Source organism: Nannobrachium achirus, assembly GCF_963921795.1.
Source record: "Nannobrachium achirus genome assembly, chromosome: 17".
In the NCBI taxonomy this organism is placed as follows: domain Eukaryota; kingdom Metazoa; phylum Chordata; class Actinopteri; order Myctophiformes; family Myctophidae; genus Nannobrachium; species Nannobrachium achirus.
Window position 1 is genome coordinate 44,326,908 of NC_137824.1, and position 26,529 is coordinate 44,353,436.

Consider the following 26,529-nt stretch of genomic DNA (forward strand, 5'->3'; position numbering starts at 1 on the left):
ATTCTTTTTTAATAATTCAATCAACATTGCAAGTCTTATGCAAATTATTCTTCTGCCTCTAAAACATACATGCAAAGTAAAATTTCATGATGAACTACTATAGAGGGTTAGTCCAAATATCACTGAAACCAATCTTACCCCAATTGGCCAAAGGGGGGCGCTATATCATTTTGAAAGAAGGCGTCAAGTTAATTACATGAAACTTTTTCTTTTTTCTTTTCTTTTTTTTTAAATGACAGGTCCATTATGTGTGACTGCCGTAGTGTAGTGGTCAGTGCCTGTGCCTGATATTCGGATGGTTGTGAGTTCGAACCCCACGTTGGGTAGAGTTGATGTTAACATCCTGGATGCCCATGGCATGTGCATATGTGAAACTCTTTAATGTTGACACGTCTGATCTAACGTTCATGTTTAAAATGAGCCCTTCTCTACCGGCCGTTTTGAGTAAAAGAAAATATGATCACTCGAAAATGTCAGAAATACTCAGATTACATTTACTCAGATTGATTTCATCCCAAGCCTCCAAAATATAAAAAAGAAATCAATAAAATCAAGGCACTCAGCCTACATAGAACTTTTTTTTTTTAAACAAACATGGTTAACATATCCTGTGGCTGCCTAGTGTAGTGGTCAGGGCACATGCCTTACATGCAGAAGCTTGTTGGATCGAATCCCACCTGGGGCTTGTATAAGCATAAAACCATGACATAAATCCTGAAACCTGAAACAAGCACTATAATACAAACTGTCATGTCTACACCTATGTTGTGATTTCCAAGGATTGCAATGATACCATGTACCAGCTCAGTGGTCTAGTGGTTTGAGTGTCTGCCCTGAGACTGGGAGATCTGGGTTCAAACCCGGGTTGCGTCATACCAAAGATTCTAAAAAATGGGACCCAGTTCCTCCCTGCTTGAAACTCAACATCTAGGGTTGGATTGGGGGTAACTCCCTGCGACATACTAGTGTCATGTCCAGGGGGTGTACTTGTACAACAAGTTACCTTGCGCTACAGAAACGGCGATTCATAGCCTGGCCGATTCATATGGTCTTCATAGCTCAGCAAGGCTTACTATGTACATCATCAAACTGTCCAGGTGCATAGTATCACAGTTTTTTTTTTTTTATGTCTGTTGCATATAGGCCTACAGTCTTTTGCATACATGTTGTGTAGAGGCCAATTTGTGCTTTTACCTATAACCACCGATTAGTGTAAAACTTTGTATGCATGAAACTTTTTCTTTTTTTTCTCTTTTTTTTTAAATGACAGGTCCTTTATGCGTGACTACCGTAGTGTAGTGGTCAGTACCTGTGCCTGATATACGGATGGTTGTGAGCTCAAACCCCACGTCGGGTTGAGTTGATGTTAACATCCTGGATGCCCATGGCATGTGCGTATGTCAAACTCTTTAATGTTGACACGTCTGATCTAACTCCAGATCACGTTCATGTTTAAAATGAGCCCTTCTCTACCAGCCGTTTTTTTTCTGTTCTGAGTAAAAGAAAATATGATCACTCGAAAATGTCAGAAATACATACAATAGATTACATTTACTCAGATTGATTTCACCCCAAGCCTCCAAAATATAAAAAAGAAATCAATAAAATCAAGGCACTCAGCCTACATAGAACTTTTTTTTCAAACAAACATGGCAAACAGATTCTGTGGCTGCATAGTGTATTGGTCAGGGCATATGCCTTTCATGCAGAAGGTCGTTGGATCGAATCCCGCCTGGGGTTTATATAAGCGTAAAACCATGATATTTGGTACACTTCACAGTTTGGTTCCTTGAACAATGTCTGATATGGAGCCTTCCTAAAAATGTCCCCCAACCCCCCTTGATGTGTATTTTAATATCCGCCATTACTAAATAATGTATTTTGCATCATAAATCCTGAAACAAGCATTATAATACAAACTGTCATGTCTACACCTATGTTGTGATTTCCAAGGATTGCAACGATATCATGTACCAGCTCAGTGGCCTAGTGGTTTGAGTGTCTGCCCTGAGACTGGGAGATCCAGGTTCAAGCCCCGGTCGCGTCATACCAAAGATTCTAAAAAATGTTACCCAGTGCCTCCCTGCTTGAAACTCAGAATCAGGGGTTGGAATGGGGGAAACTACCTGTGACATGCTAGCGTCATGTCCAGGGGGTGTACTTGTACATCAAGTTGCCTTACGCTACAGAAACAGGAGATAGGCTCCTGCCCTATGAGATTCATAGCCGTGCTGATTCATATGATCTTCATAGCTCAGCAAGGCTTACTAGGTTCAGGTTTATTAGTCAAATGCATATCCATACAGGTATAGACATACAATGAAATGCTTGTGCCAGGAGCACTCTCAGCCTTATTACACACAAAAAAACAAGACAACAACAGGACAACCCAAAAACAACAAAACAACCATACAGTGTAACAGTGTACAGTATAAAAACTGCGTATATTGCACATGACTACCTACGTCTCGCTTCCATCTCTTCGTTAAGCAACCTGATTGCTTGAGCATAAAAACTATTACTGAAACGGGTGGTGTGAGATTTGATGCTCTGGTAACGTTTTTTGGATGGGAGGAGATAGAACAGGGAATGGGCGGGATGACAGCTGTCCTTTAAGATGTTCTCTGTCTTTTTCTTACAGCGTGTGTTATAGATTGTGTGTAGCTGTGGTAATTCTGTGCCAATGATTTTGGCAGCTCTCTTCACAATTCTCTGTAACTGTGTACTGTCTTGAACAGTCACGTTACCAAACCACACTGTGATGCATCCTGTCAAAACACTTTCTATGGTACAGCGATAGAAATTAACAAGAGCCTTGGTGCTCAGGCCAAATCTCCTGAGGCGCCTCAGAAAGTACAATCGCTGCTGTGCTTTCATAAGGATACCTTCGCTGTTTTGAGACCATGTGAGTGAGTTTGTTATGTGAACACCCAGGAATTTGAAACTGAAAATATGTACAGTACATAATCAAACTGTCCAGGTGTAACAGTTTTTTATGTCTGTTGCATATAGGCCTACAGTCTTTTGCCTACATGTTGTGTAGAGGCCAATTTGTGCTTTGACCTATAACCACCGATTAGTTTAAAACTTTGTATGCACACTTCCCAGAGGCCAAGGAAAAACCTGTGCCCTGCATTTTTCACATCTGCCATTTATAGCGCCACCAGAAGGCCAACTTACAGTATGTAAAACACATTCTTCGATATTACTCCTTCAGATTTTATCCGAAAATCACACAAATCAGTACACAGTATCTCTACAGTGATGTAATCATGACGGATTTGTCAGATATAATATTCTATCTAATTGGCTAACATTGAATTCCAAGGTTTGCAGGATTGCTCCTTTTTGAACAAAATGTCTCAAACGCAGCCTGCTATGTGTGTGAGATTTTGCACACACATTCCCACTAGGCCAAGGAACAGATGCCACCCTTCTCACATTGGCCTGTTATAGCGCCACCAGCGGGTCAATTTTTGCCAAACACATTTTTGGAACAAAATGCTTCAAATCCCGCATGCAGCGTCCGATTGCCGTGAAAGGCCCAAGAACACGTGGCACCCTTTTCACTTTGGCCTATTATAGAGTCACCGCTAGGCCAAAAAAAACCTACCTGACCTGCCGGAGTCCTGTTCGGAAGAACACTGCTTCCAGTTTTTCTTTGTTCTTTGCTTTCCCTTGATGCTTTTTTGCTTTCCTGCTTTTTCTGCCTTGGCCACTTTATCGCTGCTTGCAGCTATATTTACTATTATTATTATTCTTCCGCCACTTTTGCTCTAGCGGCTAGACCGTGCAGTCGCTTTTTACGAAACAGTATGGCAGAGGACTATGCCAAACGGCTAAAACGTGAAGCTCGCAACAATCGGCCAAAGGGTGGCACTGTAGGAAGCCTTCGAAAGTGCAAACTTTGAACTGGTGTAGCTCATGCCCTGTTTCAGGTACAGCAATGAAACCTGTATACACTTATGCGTCTCCTCATGCCGAACAACTTTTACGCTCTGACTTTTGACCTCTGACCTTTACCTCTCCCACAATTTTGAATTATATGAAAAACAGTCAAAATCTATCTCCTCCTGGGATTTTCGCGTAACGTGCGCGAAACTTTTTTTACATGAACTTTGGACCAACACGGTCATCGCACAGCGGCCGGATTTTCTTTAAAGCGAAACATTATTTTTTAATAATTCACTCAATGTTGCAGTTTTATGCAAATTATTCTTCTGCCTCTAAATCATACATGCAAAGTGACACGTTCATAGCATTTGGCAAATATGTAGAGGGTTAGTCCAAATATCACTGAAAGCAATCTTACTCCAATTGGCCAAAGGGGGGCGCTATACGAAGCGTTTGAAAACTCAAACTTTAAAGGGGCATAAATCATGCCTCGTTTCGTTTGAAGACATGCAACTTGCTTACACGCGTGCCTTGACTCAAGCGGAAGACATCTGTGTCTTTGTTAAGTAAGCTCCGCCCTTAGATTTTCCGCAATTTTGAGCAGTTTGTAAAACACTTAAACCCGCTTTTATTCCGGAACTTTCGCGTCACGTGCACGGAACTTTTTTTACATGAACTTTGGACCAATATCTAAAGATCTGTCAGATCGTTTTTTTTTTATTGAAACATGCTTTTTCAATAATTCAATCAACATTGCAAGTCTTATGCAAATTATTCTTCTGCCTCTAAAACATACATGCAAAGTAAAATTTCATGATGAACTACTATAGAGGGTTAGTCCAAATATCACTGAAACCAATCTTACCCCAATTGGCCAAAGGGGGGCGCTATATCATTTTGAAAGAAGGCGTCAAGTACATTACATGAAACTTTTTTTTTTCTTATCTTTTTTTTTTAAATGACAGGTCCATTATGTGTGACTGCCGTAGTGTAGTGGTCAGTGCCTGTGCCTGATATTCGGATGGTTGTGAGTTCGAACCCCACGTTGGGTAGAGTTGATGTTAACATCCTGGATGCCCATGGCATGTGCGTATGTCAAACTCTTTAATGTTGACACGTCTGATCTAACTCCAGATCACGTTCATGTTTAAAATGAGCCCTTCTCTACCGGCCGTTTTGAGTAAAAGAAAATATGATCACTCGAAAATGTCAGAAATACTCAGATTACATTTACTCAGATTGATTTCACCCCAAGCCTCCAAAATATAAAAAAGAAATCAATAAAATCAAGGCACTCAGCCTACATAGAACTTTTTTTTAAACAAACATGGTTAACAGATCCTGTGGCTGCCTAGTGTAGTGGTCAGGGCACATGCCTTACATGCAGAAGCTCGTTGGATCGAATCCCACCTGGGGCTTGTATAAGCATAAAACCATGACATAAATCCTGAAACAAGCATTATAATACAAACTGTCATGTCTACACCTATGTTGTGATTTCCAAGGATTGCAATGATACCATGTACCAGCTCAGTGGTCTAGTGGTTTGAGTGTCTGCCCTGAGACTGGGAGATCTGGATTCAAACCTGGGTCGTGTCATACCAAAGATTCTAAAAAATGGGACCCAGTTCCTCCCTGCTTGAAACTCAACATCTAGGGTTGGATTGGGGGTAACTCCCTGCGACATACTAGTGTCATGACCAGGGGGTGTACTTGTACAACAAGTTACCTTGCGCTACAGAAACAGGAGATAGGCTCCTGCCCTATGAGATTCATAGCCTGGCCGATTCATATGGTCTTCATAGCTCAGCCAGGCTTACTATGTACATCATCAAACTGTCCAGGTGCATAGTATCACAGTTTTTTTTTATGTCTGTTGCATATAGGCCTACAGTCTTTTGCATACATGTTGTGTAGAGGCCAATTTGTGCTTTTACCTATAACCACCGATTAGTGTAAAACTTTGTATGCATGAAACTTTTTCTTTTTTTTCTTTTTTTTTTAAATGACAGGTCCTTTATGCGTGACTACCGTAGTGTAGTGGTCAGTGCCTGTGCCTGATATACGGATGGTTGTGAGCTCAAACCCCACGTCGGGTTGAGTTGATGTTAACATCCTGGATGCCCATGGCATGTGCGTATGTCAAACTCTTTAATGTTGACACGTCTGATCTAACTCCAATTCACGTTCATGTTTAAAATGAGCCCTTCTCTAACAGCCGTTTTTTTTTCTGTTCTGAGTAAAAGAAAATATGATCACTCGAAAATGTCAGAAATACATACAATAGATTACATTTACTCAGATTGATTTCACCCCAAGCCTCCAAAATATAAAAAAGAAATCAATAAAATCAAGGCACTCAGCCTACATAGAACTTTTTTTTTAAACAAACATGGCTAACAGATTCTGTGGCTGCCTAGTGTAGTGGTCAGGGCATATGCCTTTCATGCAGAAGGTCGTTGGATCGAATCCTGCCTGGGGTTTATATAAGCGTAAAACCATGATATTTGGTACACTTCACAGTTTGGTTCCTTGAACAATGTCTGATATGGAGCCTTCCTAAAAATGTCCCCCAACCCCCCTTGATGATTTTAATATCCGCCATTACTAAATAATGTATTTTGCATCATAAATCCTGAAACAAGCATTATAATACAAACTGTCATGTCTACACCTATGTTGTGATTTCCAAGGATTGCAACGACATCATGTACCAGCTCAGTGGCCTAGTGGTTTGAGTGTCTGCCCTGAGACTGGGAGATCCAGGTTCAAACCCCGGTCGTGTCATACCAAAGATTCTATATAGGCATACAGTCTTTTGCATACATGTTGTGTAGAGGCCAATTTGTGCTTTTACCTATAACCACCGATTAGTTTAAAACTTTGTATGCACACTACCCAGAGGCCAAGGAAAAACCTGTGCCCTGCATTTTTCACATCTGCCATTTATAGCGCCACCAGAAGGCCAACTTACAGTATGTAAAACACATTCTTCGATATTACTCCTTCAGATTTTATCAGAAAATCACACAAATCAGTACACAGTATCTCTACAGTGATGTAATCATGACAGATTTGTCAGATATCATATTCTATCTAATTGGCTAACATTGAATTCCAAGGTTTGCAGGATTGCTCCTTTTTGAACAAAATGTCTCAAACGCAGCCTGCTATGTGTGTGAGATTTTGCACACACATTCCCACTAGGCCAAGGAACAGATGCCACCCTTCTCACATTGGCCTGTTATAGCGCCACCAGCGGGTAAATTTTTGCCAAACACATTTTTGGAACAAAATGCTTCAAATCCCGCATGCAGCGTCCGATTGCCGTGAAAGGCCCAAGAACACGTGGCACCCTTTTCACTTTGGCCTATTATAGAGTCACCGCTAGGCCAAAAAAAACCTACCTGACCTGCCGGAGTCCTGTTCGGAAGAACACTGCTTCCAGTTTTTCTTTGATTTGTTCTTTGCTTTCCCTTGATGCTTTTTTGCTTTCCTGCTTTTTCTGCCTTGGCCACTTTATCGCTGCTTGCAGCTATATTTATTATTACTATTATAAAAATGGGGTCAAGAGAACCAACGGTTAGCCTGGGTACCAGCCTGTTCGAAATCGCGAAACGGAGCGAGCAGGCTGGCACCCGGGCTAACAAAAGGTCCCAGTAACCTGCTACTGCAAATCAGGCTTTTTTTACCACACAACCTGGCATCATCCTTATTTTTGGACACTTCTAAATAGGGTAGAATCTTTTTACCAGATCAGCTGATGCAGCGCAAATGATCTAATGTTCTGTGAACCTTTCATCCATGTGCTTAAAGCAAAGCCATTCTTGCACATCTCCTTATCCAGCACCACCTTGAAGATCTGAGCCGCAGTGTTTACGAAATCTGATAGGGAGTGAAAATGTGACTCAGCTACAAAGACACAGGCCACCATTCATTTTCAATGGAGGCCAGGCGACACGAAGACGCAGAGTTACTGTACATCTGCTGTTTGTAGCTGCTGCATAAGCTGCAAAAGGGCTACAAAGCACACGCATGCTGTGTAGATTTGTGTCTTTTTATCTTTTAAACCTAGTAAAAGTCTGCGATTAAAGTTTTACCTCAGTAAAAGTACAAAAGTATTGGCATTAAAAATCTTTTGAAAACATGCGACGTTTAAATAAGGCTTGAAGTGGTTCTATATGTTTGGTAATAATAATACACATCTACAAAGAAAGTCAAGTTTTCAAATAATTGTAGTGGAGTGAAATGACTTGCCTCTGAGATGCAGTAGAGTAGGAGTACAAGTATTGACAATTGGAAATATTCCAGTAAAAGTAGTTTCTCAAACAGCACAGTACTTTTGTCAGACACCTTAACCACGTGAACTCCAGCATCCATCGCTATTCTGGGCAGGACATTCGCCCCAAAATAGCCCATCTAACAGCTGAGATCTGTGAACAGTAGATTGGTTATTTTCAGAAAGGATATTTGGTGTCACTCTCTACTTCTATCACCTATCCCAGTGTTTATGGGTCCCATTTTCCCAATTTTTATGGGTTGCGAGTAAATAAACAAAAAACTAGAAGCAGTGCTCTTCCGAGCACAGGGCTCCACCAGGCCACACAAATTGCCCTGTTATAGCGCCACCATGAGGCTGATTTGAGAAATTTGAAGTGGCATTTCTTCCTCTACCTAGTGGGAACGTGCACGCCCAATTTCACCAAGATTGCACGCTGTGTTCATGATTTGAGGCATTTTGTTCAAAACGGAGCAATCCTGCAGACTTTGGAAGCCAATTGTAGCCAATCAGGATGGAATATGGAAAATCGGACGTATCTATGATGATCACATGACTGTAGAGATACTGTCTACCGATTTGTAGGATTTTTGGACAAAATCTGTAGGAGTAGTGTACAGAAATGTGTTTTGCAAACATCGGCCTCATGGTGGCGCTAGAACAGGGCCATTTGAAAGATTTGGGGCAGGGGTTCTGAATTGGCATCCAGGGAGTGTGTGTGCTCAGTTTGGCAGCGATCGGGCCAACGGCGCCGGAGATTAGCTGTACACAAACTCGGAGGACGGACGGACGGACGGACGGACAGGGGCGAAAACATACTCTCCCCCTGCCTTCGACTGGTGGAGACACAATTATATCAAATGATTAAAACAACAACAAAACCATCTGTAAAGAAAGTAACTATTACAATTAAATACTAAATAATCAAAAGAATTTCATAAATAGGCCTATATATATATATATATATATATATATATATATATATACTAGTCCTTACCCGTTCAAAGATATGAGCTCCGAAATGATGTGCAGTGTGTGGGTTATGGGATGTGCACTGTGCACACGGTATATGAGGGATGGAAAGTAACTTTAACTGGTACTTGCATGATAATATGTAGGAGCATCAATGTAAGAAATACCCGTTTCGTTTAATGGCTATGTGTGTGTGTGTGTGTGTGTGTGTGTGTGTGTGTGTGTGTGTGTGTGTGTGTGTGTGTGTGTGTGTGTGTGTGTGACAACGGTTACGTTTTGCGCGTTTGTGACGCCCTCTACGGGTCGAATTGGAAATGCTTCTGGGGATTCGTTGAGTAAGCCACCCGCAACCTGTGGCAGAAATTCAGTGTTGACTCGACGTTTTGTTCGTGATTTATGGCTATTGTTTGCAAAACGGGCCCCTCCCGCTAACTTTGGAGGCCCGTTACGAACGAACGGTATGGACTATCAAAATATCCCTTGACTATGTTCATTGCATGGGTTCAGAGATCATGTGTACCCATTTTCGTGACATTTGAAGAAAATATGTAGGAAAAGGAGCAAAAAGTGTGTTTTGGAGAAAATTCAAAATGGCGGAAAATCTATCCTGACGCAAATGGGCGGGGCCTATATCGGGAGATGCGTATTGACCCAAGGAATCCAGGGAAAAAAGAATTTTAATGTTCCGACCTACGGTTCAAGAGTTACAGGCCGAAACGTAAAGTGGACTGTTATAGCGCCACCATGAGGCCAACTGACAAAGTTATTTTTTATTTAATCCTTGATATCATTATAAATCTCCTCTCAGAGTTTTGTAACTGTAGCCCCTATGGTTTGCGAGAAAAAAAATATTGAATGTGAGTTTTTGCGATTCCCATTATAAGTCAATGGGAAAAATGTATTCACTAATAAATTAATATCAATTAAACGATTTGTGAAAGTGAAAAAAGGGCTTCACAGTTATGTCAGGTGTGTTCATATGCTATTGGTGATGCGATTTCAGATCAATTGCTCCAGCCACTGAGGAGAAACGCTGTTTCAGACACTCACTCAGACACTCACTCAGACATTTGGTGAATTATATGTTAGATATATATATATATATATATATACATATATATATATATATACTGTATATATATATATATATATATATATATATATATATATATATACATATTTTTTTTAAGGTAATAAAAATAATAGATCTACAAGCATTGTGACGTGTTGTGTGCTTGTAGATGGGTCATTTTCAATATGACCTATTTGGATCCTAGGGAGACATCAAACTTCTCTTTTGGGTCTCCAGCTAAGACATTTTGAAACCACTGCTCCACTGCTCTATCCTCTCTCTCCTCATAGCTGTCAACTGCTTCTCCAAAGTGAGTGACACCCACATCCACAACACCAGGGGACTAGGATCTGGTGGGCTTGGTGAGTCCAGATCCCGACGGCCTTTGCTGCATTTCACTCCTATCTCTCTCCCGGTTTCCCATCAGTAATGGTAAATGGTGCATTTATATAGCCCTTTTATCCAAGGCACTTTACATAGATGCATTACATAGATGCATTACATTCACCCATTCACACACCGATGGCGGAGGAAACCATGCAAGGCACCAACCTGCTCACCGGGAGCAACCAGGGGTCTTGCTCAAGGACTCTTTGACATTAACTCTAGGGGAGCCCGGATTCGAACTGGGAATCCTTCTGGAACTCTCTGTGCTCAAATGGTGGTTTCTCTACCCCTGAGCTATGCTGCCCTAGTAAAGGCAAAAAGCCCCAAAAATGTATTAAAAAAATTAAAGAAAAAATGTATAACAAACATGGGACAGTTCTCATTCCACTGTAGATCTCCTAATTGTATGGCGAATGTTCCGTCCCCAGAATGGGGATGCTGGGTTGAAGTGGTACAAAGTTGCAATGCATAAGATTAATGTCTTCGGGATTCGAACCCTACTGGCAGAATTTCTACCAGTGAACTAACAGATGGAATGCTCTGTTGTATAGGGGGTGATATTGCACTTTGGGATTCAGTAATACCACTTGTAGTTACTGTATACCCAAATACTGGTTGTACATTCCTCAGTAGAAGAGTAGGGAGACCACATCCAACCTCTGCAGATGGGCTACTTGAATTAACATACTTTACCGTAATGTTTAAAATCATGTTTTAGTCACTAAAATAAGATACTGAATTGCAGCTCCAATTACTGTGTGTGTGTGTGTGTGTGTGTGTGTGTGTGTGTGTGTGCGCGCGCGCGCGCGTGCGTGCGTGCGTGCGTGCGTGCGTGTGTGTGTGCGCGTGTGTGTGCACGTGAGTGTGTGTGTGAGTGTGTGAGTGTTTGCGTGTGCGCGTGCGTGTGCATGCGTGTGCGTGCATGTTCATGCAACATACTTTTCATACTTGTGTGAATTTCCCACCCAAACCCAAACAGTTGGGCCTAAACTTGTATAGTCAGCCGTAGTTAATTAACATGGCCATGTTGATGCTATACATTAGCCTATACCGTGCGTCATAATAACAGTGCGCTGCAAAGACATTGCCTGACATAGACTTTACCGCACATACTGTATAAACAGAGCTGCTTCCTTTAAACACATTTTAAAGCTGAGGCTTTTTTGTAATCCATATAAATAGCTTGGGGGAAAATGCTGTTAATTGTCTTTACTGTTCTTTTCATAAATGTAAACTTCAAAGTCAAAGAAGGTCATACAAATAGAAAAAATAGCTGATCTACAAGCTCCAATGTTCTGCCAATCCACTGGAAATCTACTGTCTTGCCAATGGCAGCACATTGTGAAGTTTTGAAATGGCACATCTGCGCAAGTACTGTACTTTAGTACAATACTGAGCTATCTACTGGAGTATTTGTAATTTTCAATAATGTTACTTCTACTCCACTAATATTATTTCAGAGGCAAATATTCTACTTTTTACAACACTACCACTTTGGAGAAATTTGGGAAACTATGTAAATTTAGTTAAGGTTTTGATAGTTATTACAAAACATAGCCTACATTAACGCGCCCTATTTAAGCAAATAGACGATCTGCAAGCTCACAGAGCATTGCGTTGTGATTGTGAGCTTGTAGATCTGCTATTTTCATATGATGTCCATATTGTTGACACTTTAAGTTAAAAAAATAAATAAAGAGTAGTTCTTCCATCACTGCTTGGTTCATTACATTGGCTACAATTTGACTATACAGTATACTTTTAATTACATTTCAATCACCTATAAAGTGCTCCACTCCAGGCTGGCACGAAATGAGTTAACCAAATTACTGCGCCACAAAGTCAATGTGAGATCACTTAGGTCTTCATTGTCCCTATAACAAGGCTGAAAACAAAAGGTGGTCAAGCGTTCACAGTGGTAGCCCCCACTCTAGTCTGTTATGGCTTACTGCACTGTCCCTAAGAAATGCTTTAAAAAGCTGCTAAACATTTTGGTTTGTAATGGTGTTTAGACCTATTTATTACACGGCTTGGTTGAATGCTTCTGTTAATAATTACCGCTAAGCTCAACAACAGACCACTGTCTAAAAAAAACTTTCATTTTTGCCACATCCAACGTGGCAGCCACGTAAACAAGCGCTCACCGTCAATTATCTCTGTTTGTAACTTTTTTAAAGTTTACTGTGTTACTCTATTTTAATGTGATATTCTTGTTTTATTTAAGTTTATTTATTGTACAGTACCTTGTAACATTAATTTACTAGAATATAAGGATATAGAATATAAGAGGTTTCTGCCCAAACGCAACACTATGTTAGTCATTCATACAAAGCTTGTAGATCGTCTATTTCCACTATCAATGTTCTTTTTTGAGTATAAAGTTGTCAAATATGTAAATAATTTATTTGTATATTTAGGCTATGTGTCATATCAGCCATGTGCAACTTCAAAGCCTAAAAGCCAAACAGAAATGTAATTGTCAATGACAAAAAACACAATTAAATTGTTAATCGCAATTATTTGAGTGACAATTAATCGTCACGTAAAATGTCATAATCTTGATAGCCCTACGGGCTAGCGAGAACCAACATCCACCTGTGTGTACATAATATCGTCAGGCAGAAACCTCTTAATGTATTTCCACTCCATATACTAACTTGTTGTGTTTTTTTTATCGTAAATTAATGTCCTACTGATCATAGTACAGCTTCACACAAAAGCATCAAAAGTAGCAGATCTGCAAGCTCGTCGTGAAGCGGGGCGTGGCTCTGCGACTTTTGCAGTTTCTATGATGAGGTTTCCACCCGAAAGAGACGATCTTGCAGACATTAGAATAATAGACTAAGTGAGGTCCATGAAGAGAGAATTAAGCCTTATTAACCCATTTAGTGCTCCAGACATGAACGGGTTAAATGTCCAGCGCGCCTTTCACCTGCTTCGTCCGCGGCCAGTCTCTTATTTTGAAGGCCAGAAGTCGATTGCGCAAACATTTCCTGTTTGACGTCATGACGTCATTCACCGGAAGTGGTCATCGTCCCATGCGGTTGGAGTAATGGCGGATCGTTCCCTTTCAGCTTGTGTTATTATAGCGAGAATCCAATGCCATCCTTGGCTTCAAAAGTGTTTTTTGGACCGTCGGCTACCATGTTAAGGAATTACTATTTTGTGCACGTGGATCCGCGATGATGATGAATCGGCGAGTCCAATCGTGCCAGCACTTTCCAACAGACCGTATGGTAAGCTTGCCAGCTTTACTGTATATACAGTATATAGCGTGAGTATACTCGGGATCGGCACTCCGAGTACTCGAGTATTTTTCATGAGTATTCTCGGGATCGGCTACAAATGGGTTAAGGGGTCAGACAGTCAAGACAGACAGTCAAGCAGGACAATGTTTAGGATATCTGAATACTTAGTCTAAGTCAGTGTTTCTCAAATGGGGGTACGTGTACCCCTAGGGGTATGCAGGGGTACTGCAGGGGGTACGTGAGAAAAACTAGACAATGGGAATATGTATTTTAGTGTTATTGTCAATGATAAACCATTGATAGACTATGTGAACCTGCTCTTCTGTAAATGGTAAAACCACATTACATCAGTACCTTGACCAATACAACTGTTATTGAATAGAAAGCAATGTTTATTTGCCATTATGCTGTTTTATTTTGAACATATTGGCATGGGAACTGGACTTTTGATGTACATTTTTCTAAGCGAAATGCTGTAGTCAGAGGAAGGGGTACACGACTTCAGAAATCAGTATAAGGGGGTACTGCAACCAAAAAGGTTTGGGAACCAGTAGTCTAAGTCATTTAGAACTCTGCATCAGTGTGACCAGTTTGCAGTTAAGAGTAAGCTTAACTTACTTGGGGTCTAGTGACCTGTGACATGGCCTTAGGCTGCTGAGGGACACGTGTCCTTGTCAATACAAGATATAGCTGTCAGAACAAATAGTTTAGGTACACAAATAGAATGAAGCCATACTGAGAAAGCAATGTGCCATCACATGGGTTTTAAATGCTTTAAAGGACAACTTTAGTTTTTTACAACAAGGGTTCATATTTTAGATTGTAATTAAAGAATATAAAAGATGAGTGTTAAAATTATTTTATTTACTTCTTTCTGTTGTTTTATAGATTCTTATTTCAGTGGTTGGGGCCATGCGTACAAGTGGCTAAATATGTCATTTTACACAGAATAAGCCCATTCCCAAGATACAACGCAACCTTTCATGGTTGGATGTGACTTATGGGGGCTAGAAGTGTTACTGTAAATAGCAATAAAGAAACTGCTGGCTTATTGTGTCTAAAAAGACATATTTAGCCACTTGTACGCATGCCCCCATGCGTACGCATGCCCCACATTTTAGCACGGTAAACACGATAAAACAATAGAACGAAGCAAATTAAAACATTTCAACTCTCACTTTTTCTTTTCCCTAATTACAATCTAAAATATGAACCCTTGTTGTAAAAAAACAAAGTTGTCCTTTAAGGGTTGGGGTTTGGTCGGAGTGTAACTAAAAGACAGGCAGAAGTCATTTGAGGGTCCGTTCAAACCAAACTATGTCTAGCTTCATTGTTGCAGCAATTAACACAAATCATTCCTTGTAACCCATTACACACATTTATAGAAGTTCTAACAGACCTGGTGCCAATATTATTAATGCCCGATAACACCACTGTGAATTACCATACGTGGACTATGCCGTTGACACATTGCACATTATTCCCATGTACAACCTTTGTTTTTCTTGCACCTTAGCTAACGTCCATACTCTAAAATGAATTTTACTTGGATCAAGATTTTGCAAAAGCAGCTGTAGATCAGCTACTTTTGATTAGCCTGATTTCAGACTCAACTGATGCTTGAGTCTGACACTGTGCCCTATTCTGAGCGATTTTTGTGTGAGCATGCACGCGCGCGAGTGATCGCGACGCACGGTGATCGCAACGCACGGTGATCGCGATGCATGGTCGCGGCGTGTGTGTGTTTGTCTGTGCCAGTGACTGCTTCCAAACTGCAACCAGAAACATGTAATCAACATTAACAGCTTGTTGAAATCAGCACGCGCGCGCGTGTTTGCCTGCCTGGTGTGTGAACATTGTTTGAATCGTTTTAACTCCTGCGTGGATTGGATATTCGTTAAACCCACCCCCACGCTCAGTGGAGGAGCCGCAATTTTGGTTTGCTAAACTGACGATTCATTTACTCAACTCCAGACCAGAGAAACAGTCCACTCTGAGAGTGGGCGGGGTCTATGGGCTGGAACCAGGCTAACTTTTGATACATTTGTGTGTGCTGTAGTATGATCAAGAAGCGGCGTTGATTACGAACAACAAAAAACACAAAATGTTAAAATGTGGAGTTTTCCTTCTGCCCCCGATCAGCAGCAAACCAATAATTATAAATGAAACAATAACCCCACACATTATAGTGTATTATTATTTTATGGTTTAACTATTGAAAAATAGCAGATATACAAGCTCACAGCGCAGCACAGAGTGCCGCGCTGCGAGCTTGTAGATCTGCTATTTTTGAAAAATTGTGAAAATTTGAATTTGGACCCGATTCTATAAGTGTCTTTTGAATCCTTCTAAGATTTTTTGAAAAACCTATGTTTCAATGTCAGCAATCTGGCTAGCCATCGTCAAAGAAAAGGTCCTTTTCACTTAACTGGAGCTCAGTTAGTCTGTTCTTGAGAGACTACTGTGTCAGTGGTTCTCATTCATGTGAAGGACCCCCAAAATGATATGTATTTGTCCACGGACCCCCATCTCAAAATATTTAGTTCCAGGGACCACCCTGAAGCAAAATTTTAGTTACAAACGTTCGCTTAAAAAATACATATATTAAAAGATTTGCACACATTTTCACGGCTTGTATATCTGCTATTTTTCAACAGTTAAAGCAGTCAATAATTCTAAGCCCTAAATGGGATAATAGATGAACAGAAACTCACTCGTCTCTGGGACACATGCCCTCGTCAAAGATCTTGTCAAGGGGGACGATGGCCTGGCCCAGGAAGACGTCCAGGCCGATGAGGACGCGGTGCATGACGGTGAGGACCAGGTCCCCGCTCCCGGGGGGGTAGTCCCCCCGGCCCCCCGCCTCCAGGATGCCCGGGAGCAGCTCGAAGCTGAACTCCTCGTGCCACTCGGGCATGGCCGCCTTCTCCACCAGGCCCGTGGTGTACTTCTCCTTCCCCACCTGAACCAACGCAAGAGGCAGCCAGGCACCATGTGTTGGAAGTAGGGATGGGACGATAATGGTGGGGGGTAAATCTATATATATATATATATATATATATTTTTTTTTTTTTTTTTTTTTTTTTTTTTTTTGTATCTGTTATCTGGCCCAGTGTAAATGGGCCTTTCTGGAACCCTTTTATGTATCTCATATAACATTGAAAGACAGACGGATAGAACACTAGTAACCCTACTATGCATAGGATATCATCAACAACAACAAGACAAAAAGGTTTTACTTGGGTAAAAGAACAGATACTGCAATATAGAAATAAGTGAGTAAAAGTACGAAAGTGTGGGCATCAAAATGTACTTTAAGTACCTCGTCAAAGAATAAAATGTTTGAAATATATAGCAATGCGTTGTGTTGTGAGCTAGTAGATCGGCTATATTCAAATAGCCAAGGTATAAAATAGGGCTAAAGTGGTTAAGTAGTTATTTTATAATAGCCTATTATAATTTATACTGGCAAGGTAACTAGTAGGCCTAACTAAAGTTTTCAAATAAATGTAATGGAAACCACCTGCACTGCATTCGCTGATGTGCTTGCTTCAGTTGCTTGTAGAACCACTAGGCTACTTTATACAAAGCTTACATCACATATACAAACATAGATATGACTGAAGAACAAGAACTATTCAAATAATTTTACTCCTAAACTTTATTAACATCATCTATATTTCCTTTACTAAGAAGTGTGACCTCCTGTCAAAACAGTCAACCTAAAAGTAGGCCTACTAGTCATAGACTGTAGCTACTAGTACTCATACTTTTCATTTAAAATGGCCTTAATAGAGGGTATGCGCATGCATAAAGTGAATGGCAAATTGAGTGTCACATCGAGTGGCAAAGTGAGTGGCCAGGTGAGTTTAACGTCGTTTAATGGACTTTCTGTTTGGTGTATGGGCTGTCAAGTTATAATTGATTGATTGATTGAAGACTTTATTAGAAGTTTGCATAGGAAAAGGTACAGTTTCATGACGGTACAGTTCACTGGTACAAGGTCTACTAAAAGGAGATCCATGAAAAGACTAAGCTTATTTCCACTGGAAACCATTGAAGTATCTCATATAACATTGAATGACAGACAAATAGAACACAGTAGACTACTATGCAGTAGATATGTAAATAAGAGGCTCAGCAAGCGTTCCCGCTAACTTCCTGGTATGATGATGATGTCATGCGCATACCCTCTATATGAAGAAATGTAGGATAGACTCAAGTAGGCTAAGAGTAGCCTAATACATAGGCTATCAATATATAGGGCCTACTCATACTAGTCAATTAAAGAACAAATCCCCAGAATCTGTAGGCTACAATACACTCAAGTATTTACTCAGACAGTGAGTTAGGCTACTGTCCAGTCCACCTGGCTCACTGGCTGCCTGTGGCTGGGGACCACCTGGAACCCCCCTCAAGGGCCACTGACTGACACCTTTGAATGAAGGGGGGGGGGGGGGGGGGTAGACCTTCCGCTGCCTACCTGGACGATGGTGTACAGATAACGGCTCCCGTGCTTGCCCTTGGTCCGCAGCCCCCTGGCGCGGAGCACGGTGACATTCACGTGCGTGGGGACCCACCGCTGGTCGTCATCTAGGTCTATGAGCGACATCATCTTGTGACCCGCTTGAAAAGATGAAGAACAAGAAAGAAAAAGAATGGAAAGCTAAAGCCACCGACAAAAAAAGTGTCGCGCTTTGGCTTTCTTCTTCTTGTTGAGTGCGAGCGCCGATCGAGCGGCGTCTTGGTCCGTTAATTAACAGTGCGTAGAAGACACGACCTATACATGCGTTTTGGTGACAGACGAGGAAGGACAGCAGAATATCCCCAAACCACACACAACACACTGTCTGTCTGTCTGTCTGTCTGTCTGTCTGTCTGTCTGTCTGTCTGTCTGGCTCTCTCTCTCTCTCTCTCTCTCTCTCTCTCTCTGGATCTCCTCTCCCGACGTCAGCTCTTGCAGCAGCAGAAGAGATATAGGCCAGCTGTAATATCGCTGCATGCCATTCCTCCTAAAATCCTGCCCCGATGCGACTGCTCTGCTGCTGCTAACCCAGTTTATAGGCCATCATCGTCGGTCCGGGTCGTGAAGGCTGCTGCTCCACGCTGCAATGCCTTGGCGTGCATGTTGTGCAAGCACGATCCGCCTATTCTATTCCTAATCTATCGGTCCATAATGTCCGCATCGATACTAGCCCAGTTGTACGGCCCCAGAAGTCATTGTGTGTGTGTGCAGTTAGTGTGCACGCAGTGCACGCACGGCACGGCCCGCCCTCCAAAAGTGAACGAACGGAACGCAGGCCCGCAATGTAACAGTCGGCTACTACTATGACAGATGCTGCGGAATTAAAGAGAAACACCCATCCGAACCCGCAGCTGGTTCATGTCCAGCTCTCTGGTCCAGCTTAATTAAGGACCTTAGGACCCCCAAAATTGATGTAGACCTTGATCTATTTGGCCGCGGACCCCCCATCTGAAAAGGTTTTGTGCGAGGGAGTAATAAAATATATATAGGCGCCGCCGCCCGGGGACCACCTCCAGGGACCCCCGGGGCCACCAGGCTCTCCGTTGGGCCCCGAGTACCCCTATATATATATATATAGGCTATAGTTTCTAGGGAGAGCGGGGTTAACTGAGACACTTTTTACATTTGGCCCCTCTAGGCGAATTAAAGGATATATCAGTAAAACATTTCACATTTCCCAGTAATTTGGGATGTTTCCTAATAATGGAAGTTGTCAGAATGTATTCAAGACAAAAGGCAGTGAAAATATGATTGTTTTAAAAAAAAAAGTGGTCTTGTGTCTCAGTTTACTCCAGCACTGGGGTAAACTGAGACAGACCAGAGAAATCAACGGGGTAAAGTGATCCACTCACTTTTTTTCACTTTTCATATCATAAAAACACAAAAACCCGGTTAACCAGGTTAAATATGCACAATACAATAATGTAGGCCTACATAGCAGACATTCTTTTAATAGGGTTTGTCCTGTCATTTCCACCCATTATGTGTCAAATAATGTGACACATGGGCAGAAAGAAAAAAGAAAAAACCCTATAAAAAATTGATAGAAGGGTTTACCAAACTTTCCTCAGTTGCATTTCTGCAAAGTATATTGTTGTATTGTGCATAACTAATGCGATAATTAGCATATTTAGTCAAATATGCTAATTATCAAATTAATTATGCACAATACAAAACATATATATCAGAAATGGATTCTACAGAGAAAAATACATAAGATTTGTAAGATTTTGTAAGATTTTATTGAAGGGAAAGCCCCATTGAGATGCAGCATCTCATTTTCAAGAGGGACCCATAAGACCCATAAGAAAAGGTTTGGTACACTGATGGTTTTCTCAACCAAATGGTAGAGCACATTTTAAGTCCATATTTCTCATTGAAAGCAATGCTGAAATTAACTCAACCTCATTCAGCCATCTCTACCATTTGGTTGAGGTGTTTGATGGCCAATAATATCCACCTGAGGGTGCAGTGATCATGACATCACACACCATGCTTTCCAAGTCATGTGACACAGAGGAAATCTGACGAAGAAGAAAAACACTCCTGACAGCTTGGCTCTGTCCTGCAGGAATTTCAAAACTAGGAGGATTCTTTTTACATATTATCATCTCAGAGATGTTACTGAACATGCATATGTAACAAAATGCAATAAAAATAAATCTAATAATGGTCAAATATTTTTTTGAAAATATAGTTGATGGTAAAGGTATACAGTGCAAGTAAAACTAAAGTATTAAAACATACTATTTACTATGAATAATTACAACTTCTACTCATTCATTGTTGTTATTATGATACATTGAATGTTTTGTCATTATAATATATGCTGAAATTGTTCTAAAAGTAAGATTTTATTCTTGTTTAAAAATTATGCTCTACCAAACTGTTGAGATGTCTAGTGGTAAAAGAGTAGTGTCCAATCAACATACACAGTACACCTGTTCACCTATTCAACCCTAATTATCAAAGTTCAACATAATATCTAAAGTTCATCATCTGATTTATGTTTTGTCACTAATATGTCAAGAAAATGAAACAATATTTTTGAATTTGCTATTATCCAATCTTCAGATATAGGTCCCCTTTTTGCGCATTTAATGCATAATTTGCTTATTTAAAAATAAAGTTTCAGAAAACTTGTAATACATTTTTTGTTTGTTTTAATGTAAGTAATTAACTGGAGAAGTTTCATTGTTCTAGCTATCAGTTAAGTTTTTTCTATCAAATGCACCCTTAACATTAACGTACATCTCTACCGTTTGGTAGAGGCTTATAGTTTAAAAACTGGTGGGTGTATTGTAGAAAAAACAATTGAATGTTGTTATTAATGCCTAAAGGGAATAGAAAATGCAAAGAAATAATTTTTTGACAGCTTCTTTCTTGGTGCGACCTTCAAAGGGTTTAATCAGGTTTTTACAGCTTTCTCCCGTCTATCATGTTGGGATAATGTGAGATAGTGTCTCACTTTACCCTGAAGCAATTGTCTCACTACATCCCACAGCCACATTTGGGGGAAAGGGATATCTTTTATCAATTCAGGGTAATCTTCAGCTAGCATCCATCACATGGATTTATAAGTTGGTAGTTCATGTATGATATAAAATGTTCTCCCTTCATCAATTTGCTTTGACACAACAGCTGATTATATTGACAGCAAGAAATTTTACTTTTACATGCAAAAAAAAAAAAAAATATATATATATATATTTTTTGTGTGAAAAAAGCATGTTTTCTACAGCACTATCAGGTCTCTCTCTTCATGGCAAGTGGGAAATTCAAGGGGCTTGAAAATAATATTATAATGGTCACATGACCACAAATGTGTTCCATTGCCAAGATACAGGGGGTGTCTCAGTTTACCCCGCTTTTCCCATATATATATATGTGTGTGTGTGTGTGTGTGTGTGTGTGTTCAGGTTCAGGTTCAGGTTCAGTTTTATTAGTCAAATGCACATCCATACAGGTATAGACATACATTGAAATGCTTGTGCCAAGAGCACTCTCAGCCTTATTACACACAAAAAAACAAGACAACAACAGGTCACCCAGGACAACCCAAAAACAACAAAACAACCATACAGTGTAACAGTGTACAGTTTAAAAACTGCGTATCTTGCACATGACTACCTACGTCTCGCTTCCATCTCTTCGTTAAGCATCCTGATTGCTTGAGCATAAAAACTATTACTGAAACGGGTGGTGTGAGATTTGATGCTCTGGTAACGTTTTTTGGATGGGAGGAGATAGAACAGGGAATGGGCGGGGTGACAGCTGTCCTTTAAGATGTTCTCTGTCTTTTTCTTACAGCGTGTGTTATAGATTGTGTGTAGCTGTGGTAATTCTGTGCCAATGATTTTGGCAGCTTTCTTCACAATTCTCTGTAACTGTGTACTGTCTTGAACAGTCACGTTACCAAACCACACTGTGATGCATCCTGTCAAAACACTTTCTATGGTACAGCGATAGAAATTAACAAGAGCCTTGGTGCTCAGGCCAAATCTCCTGAGGCGCCTCAGAAAGTACAATCGCTGCTGCGCTTTCATAAGGATACCTTCGCTGTTTTGAGACCATGTGAGTGAGTTTGTTATGTGAACACCCAGGAATTTGAAACTGTCCACTATGTCTACAGGTGAACCATTTATGGTTAAGGGACTGTGATTGACTTTAGACTTCCTAAAGTCAACGATGATCTCTTTTGTTTTACTAACATTTAGAGAGAGATTGTTATTCTGGCACCATAGGGTTAGCTCTTCAATTTCCCTCCTATAGGCCCTCTCATCATCGTTGGATATTAGTCCTATAACCGTGGTGTCATCTGCAAATTTGAGAATAGAATTATTGCCACACCTGGCAACACAATCATAGGTGAACAGACTATACAACAAGGGACTGAGGCAGCAGCCCTGGGGCGCTCCAGTCCTGGTCAATATCTTAGATGAATGTGTGTGTGTGTGTGTGTGTGTGTGTGTGTGTGTGTGTGTGTGTGTGTGTGTGTGTGTGTGTGTGTGTGTGTGTGTGTGTGTACACACACACTTAGATCTAAGCCAAGTAGACCTAATCCAACATCACTGATCACTGATTGTGATATTAACTAACTTTGGGGACCCCCTCAAGAACGCCTGGGGGTCCCTACATGGACCCTACTTTGAAAACCACTGCACTAGGTCTACAATAGCCTACACTACCCCAGTGGTTCTCAAACCTTTTCATGTCAAGGACCCCCAAATTGACACACTTGGCCCGTGGACCCCCATTTGAAAAGATATGCCAGGGACCCCCTATAAGAGAAGATGTTTACAGCTCTAGCAGTGATTCTCAACCATGAAGGACTCCCAGTTTGACATGCATTAGGCTACGGACCCCCATTTAATGGTTTCTATCTGTTTATTTAACTCAGAGTGTAGCCTACAAATGGAACCAAATGGACCAAGTTAAAGACCCATAAGGGTCCATTTGGTTCCTAACTACTGTATATTGTTTAGCTGGGGACCCCCTGGAACTCCCTCAAGGACCCCGGGGGTCCCCAGACCCCACTTTGAGAACCAATGGCCTACACTACACCAGTGGTTCTGAACCTTGTCAGACTGCGAACCCCCGAAAATATTCATATTGCAACTGCATGGGTCCCCACCCTGACATGCACTTGGATTTGTAGTCTACACTCTCAATTTTAGTTAAGGGGTCAACTACATTTGGACCCCTGGACCCAAAATTGAGAACCATGTGTTGTTTTAGGCGGTGCATTCTAAAAGTGGGGTCCGGGGACCCCAGGGGTCCTTGCTATGGTCCCAGGGGGTCCCCAGCGAAAGGACAACAATAGCGTCACAAACATCGTTTGGCCATATAAAAATAGCAGACGTACAAGCTTGTACATGTGCTATTTTGTATTAATTAAAAAATATATAGGCTAATGAATCTTGAAAGTGTTGGATTTTTTCCCCCTTCTTTTTCAATTTGGGGATCCTTGATGTGAAAATGTTTAAGAACCACCGGTATAGGATGTGCATTTGACTTAATTTCATTTTGTAAACAATAAAATGCACAGGTTGAGCTTAACAGAAGTTTGGGGTGGTCTTATGTAGGCCTAATATCACTATTTCATATCCTTCCATCATGATAGGCTAGCCGTGCTTGTTGCACCATTTATGGCCGCTGTGGGCTATAAACCTCTTCATTCAACAATGATTTGTACAATAGGCCTACAATAGATGCACGTTAATTCTTCAGGAAAATTATAGGCTAATAAATCCAATTGGTCATCAATTAGCCTAATTGATTATTCATTAATGATTAGGCTAATTGATAATTAAGCAATAGGATTACTTTGCATATGATAGCTACTTAAGTTAGAGCTATATGTTGTATTTTGAAATTTACTTTAAGAAATATGGCTTTAGACCATGGGTTTGAATCCAGATATTGAGGATTGTAGCCAACATGACTAATGGAACTATAGGCCTATTTATTATTATTTTATTTTTTTTGTATTGTTTTGTCTACAACTAACTATGAGCATCAAATGGGTGAACACAGCCAATATAGGCCAACAACCTCACAGTTTTGATCTTGTGAGTTTTTGGATTTGCTATTTCTTCGCAGAATGTTCTTCTATACCAGAATTGGGACAAGGTCAAGATATAGTGGCATATACTTGCTTTTTCTCCATAGACACATTTGTTTCTTTCACAAGAGGACAGGGCCTTTGTGTTTTTCTGATATCCATGTGGAACAGTTCTTTCATTCATTACTAGCAGCAGGAACACTCAATTAGGAGATGATGAGCTGAGCTCCACCTACAAAGCAGTATCAGTATCTTGGCATCTCACTGACATCTAGTGGGGGTGTGGGGGAACTGAACTGCTCCATTGACTGTCAGGGAAATGTATTGTGAATATTGTACTACATTGTATCAAATGTTTCCCAATATCTGGTACAAGGCCAACCCGGGGCCCAAAAGGACCTTCAAGGGTCACCGTGTAACCTTTGCTTTTATGAAATATCGGAGACCATGCAACAAGTAGATGCTTTTGAACATATTGCTAGTTTGACCACTTCAAATGCTCTAACAACAACCGCAAATAGGCTATCTACAAGCTCTCAATGAGTCAATCAGCTTTTATTGTATTTCCGGTTACTGTTTTATATGTAACCAAAATGGCTGAAATCAGTCGTGGCGACTGAGAACTTTGAGCCATGCGTCATGTGCAAGCCTTTTTCTGTGGTTTATGGACAGAATGCCTTCATGAGGAACCACTCCTTTTTGTGTTTTTTTGTTTCAGCACAAAGGCTTATTTTATTCATAATAAATAAAAACCCAACAACAGAAACTATTTTGTTTTCTTTTGTAAAAATCATCTTGACATTTCACAGTGTTAAACACAGTCAGCATAAATGATATGCATTATGCCATCAAAATGCAGTAACCACAGGTAAATAAATGCTCATATCCAGGACAGCACAAGAACAACAGAACCTAGAACCAACAAGGTGTCTGTGGCACTTTTTTTTCCTACTTGGCCTTAAAGAGAAAAGTGGTATTTCAACAACACCTTCACACAATATTGTACTTTATATTACACATTTACACAGCACAGTCACCTATTCTTTTTGTCATTGTATCATCGTAACTTAGTAAATAAACACTCTCATGTAATAATACATCTACATTCAAACGTATGAAGAAAAATAAAATTGTTTTGTTGAAGGACAACTTAACCTATTTTCAAAGTGGCTTCGTATAATTGGTCATCACTAATGCTCATGATAAAATTATACCCTTTTGTTCTACTCGGTCAGCCGGTATGTGTCTCAGAGGAGGGCTGTGGGCACTTCAGAAATCTGCGTACCAGTTAGGGCTGTAACAATTATTACATAATAATCGTCTAATCGCAATTATTTGACATAATAGCAATTATTTGGGGATATAAAAATGTTTATATATGTTCAAACATTAAACAAAAATAGTGGAAATAGACGATCTACAAGCTTGAGCTTGTGGATCGGCTATTTCCACTATCAATGTTCTTTTTAAAGTGTAAAGTTGTCAAATATGTCCTTCATTGAACATATTGCTTCAATGCTCTATATGTCCTTCATTGAACATGTTGCTTCAATGCTCTATCTGCCATGTGCAACTTCAAAGCCTACAAGCCAAACAGAAATGTAATTGTCAACGACAAAAAACTATTAAATCGTTAATCGCAATTATTTGAGTGACAATTAATCGTCATGTAAAATGTCAGAATCGTGACAGCCCTAGTAGTGACATCATCATCATTCATTTTTGTATTAATTGCGAGAACAATGGCTTCCATTATAGCAAGCTAACTTTCCAAAAATAGAAAGCCTGCAGTTTCTATTAGCTCTAAGACACAGACCGAGCAGTTATGTTATAATGATCATCAGTGAGGACCAATTAGATGAATGTATGTTGAAAATCTGTGAAGTTATACTTAATACTTAAGTCTTAATAAAGAAAAAAACATAAGCTTACTGTAATGAATTAAGTCTCAGTTCACATTGTAGTTCTGCTTTGGTTTAAGCCAAAATGAGACACTTAGAAGTGCACAGAAGGGCCATATAACCTCAAAGCTTCAGTCAATTACATTCAATTCATTCTATGGATATCTGTTTTTGGAGTTGAATTTTT

The 26,529-nt window shown here is 40.4% G+C and overlaps 1 protein-coding gene across 1 annotated transcript in view; it reads right to left on the bottom strand.

The window, feature by feature from the left end:
• Positions 1-18,467, bottom strand: part of rab11fip5b (RAB11 family interacting protein 5b (class I)) — a gene marked incomplete at both ends in the record, with an annotated part of 52,327 nt that extends 33,860 nt beyond the window's left edge. The window contains 2 exons of the mRNA XM_080746761.1: positions 16,567-16,814; positions 18,336-18,467. Of these exons, the coding sequence (XP_080602887.1) occupies positions 16,567-16,814; positions 18,336-18,467 (380 nt within the window). The remainder of the gene's footprint in view (positions 1-16,566; positions 16,815-18,335) is intronic.
• Between the last annotated feature and the right edge of the window lie 8,062 nt (positions 18,468-26,529).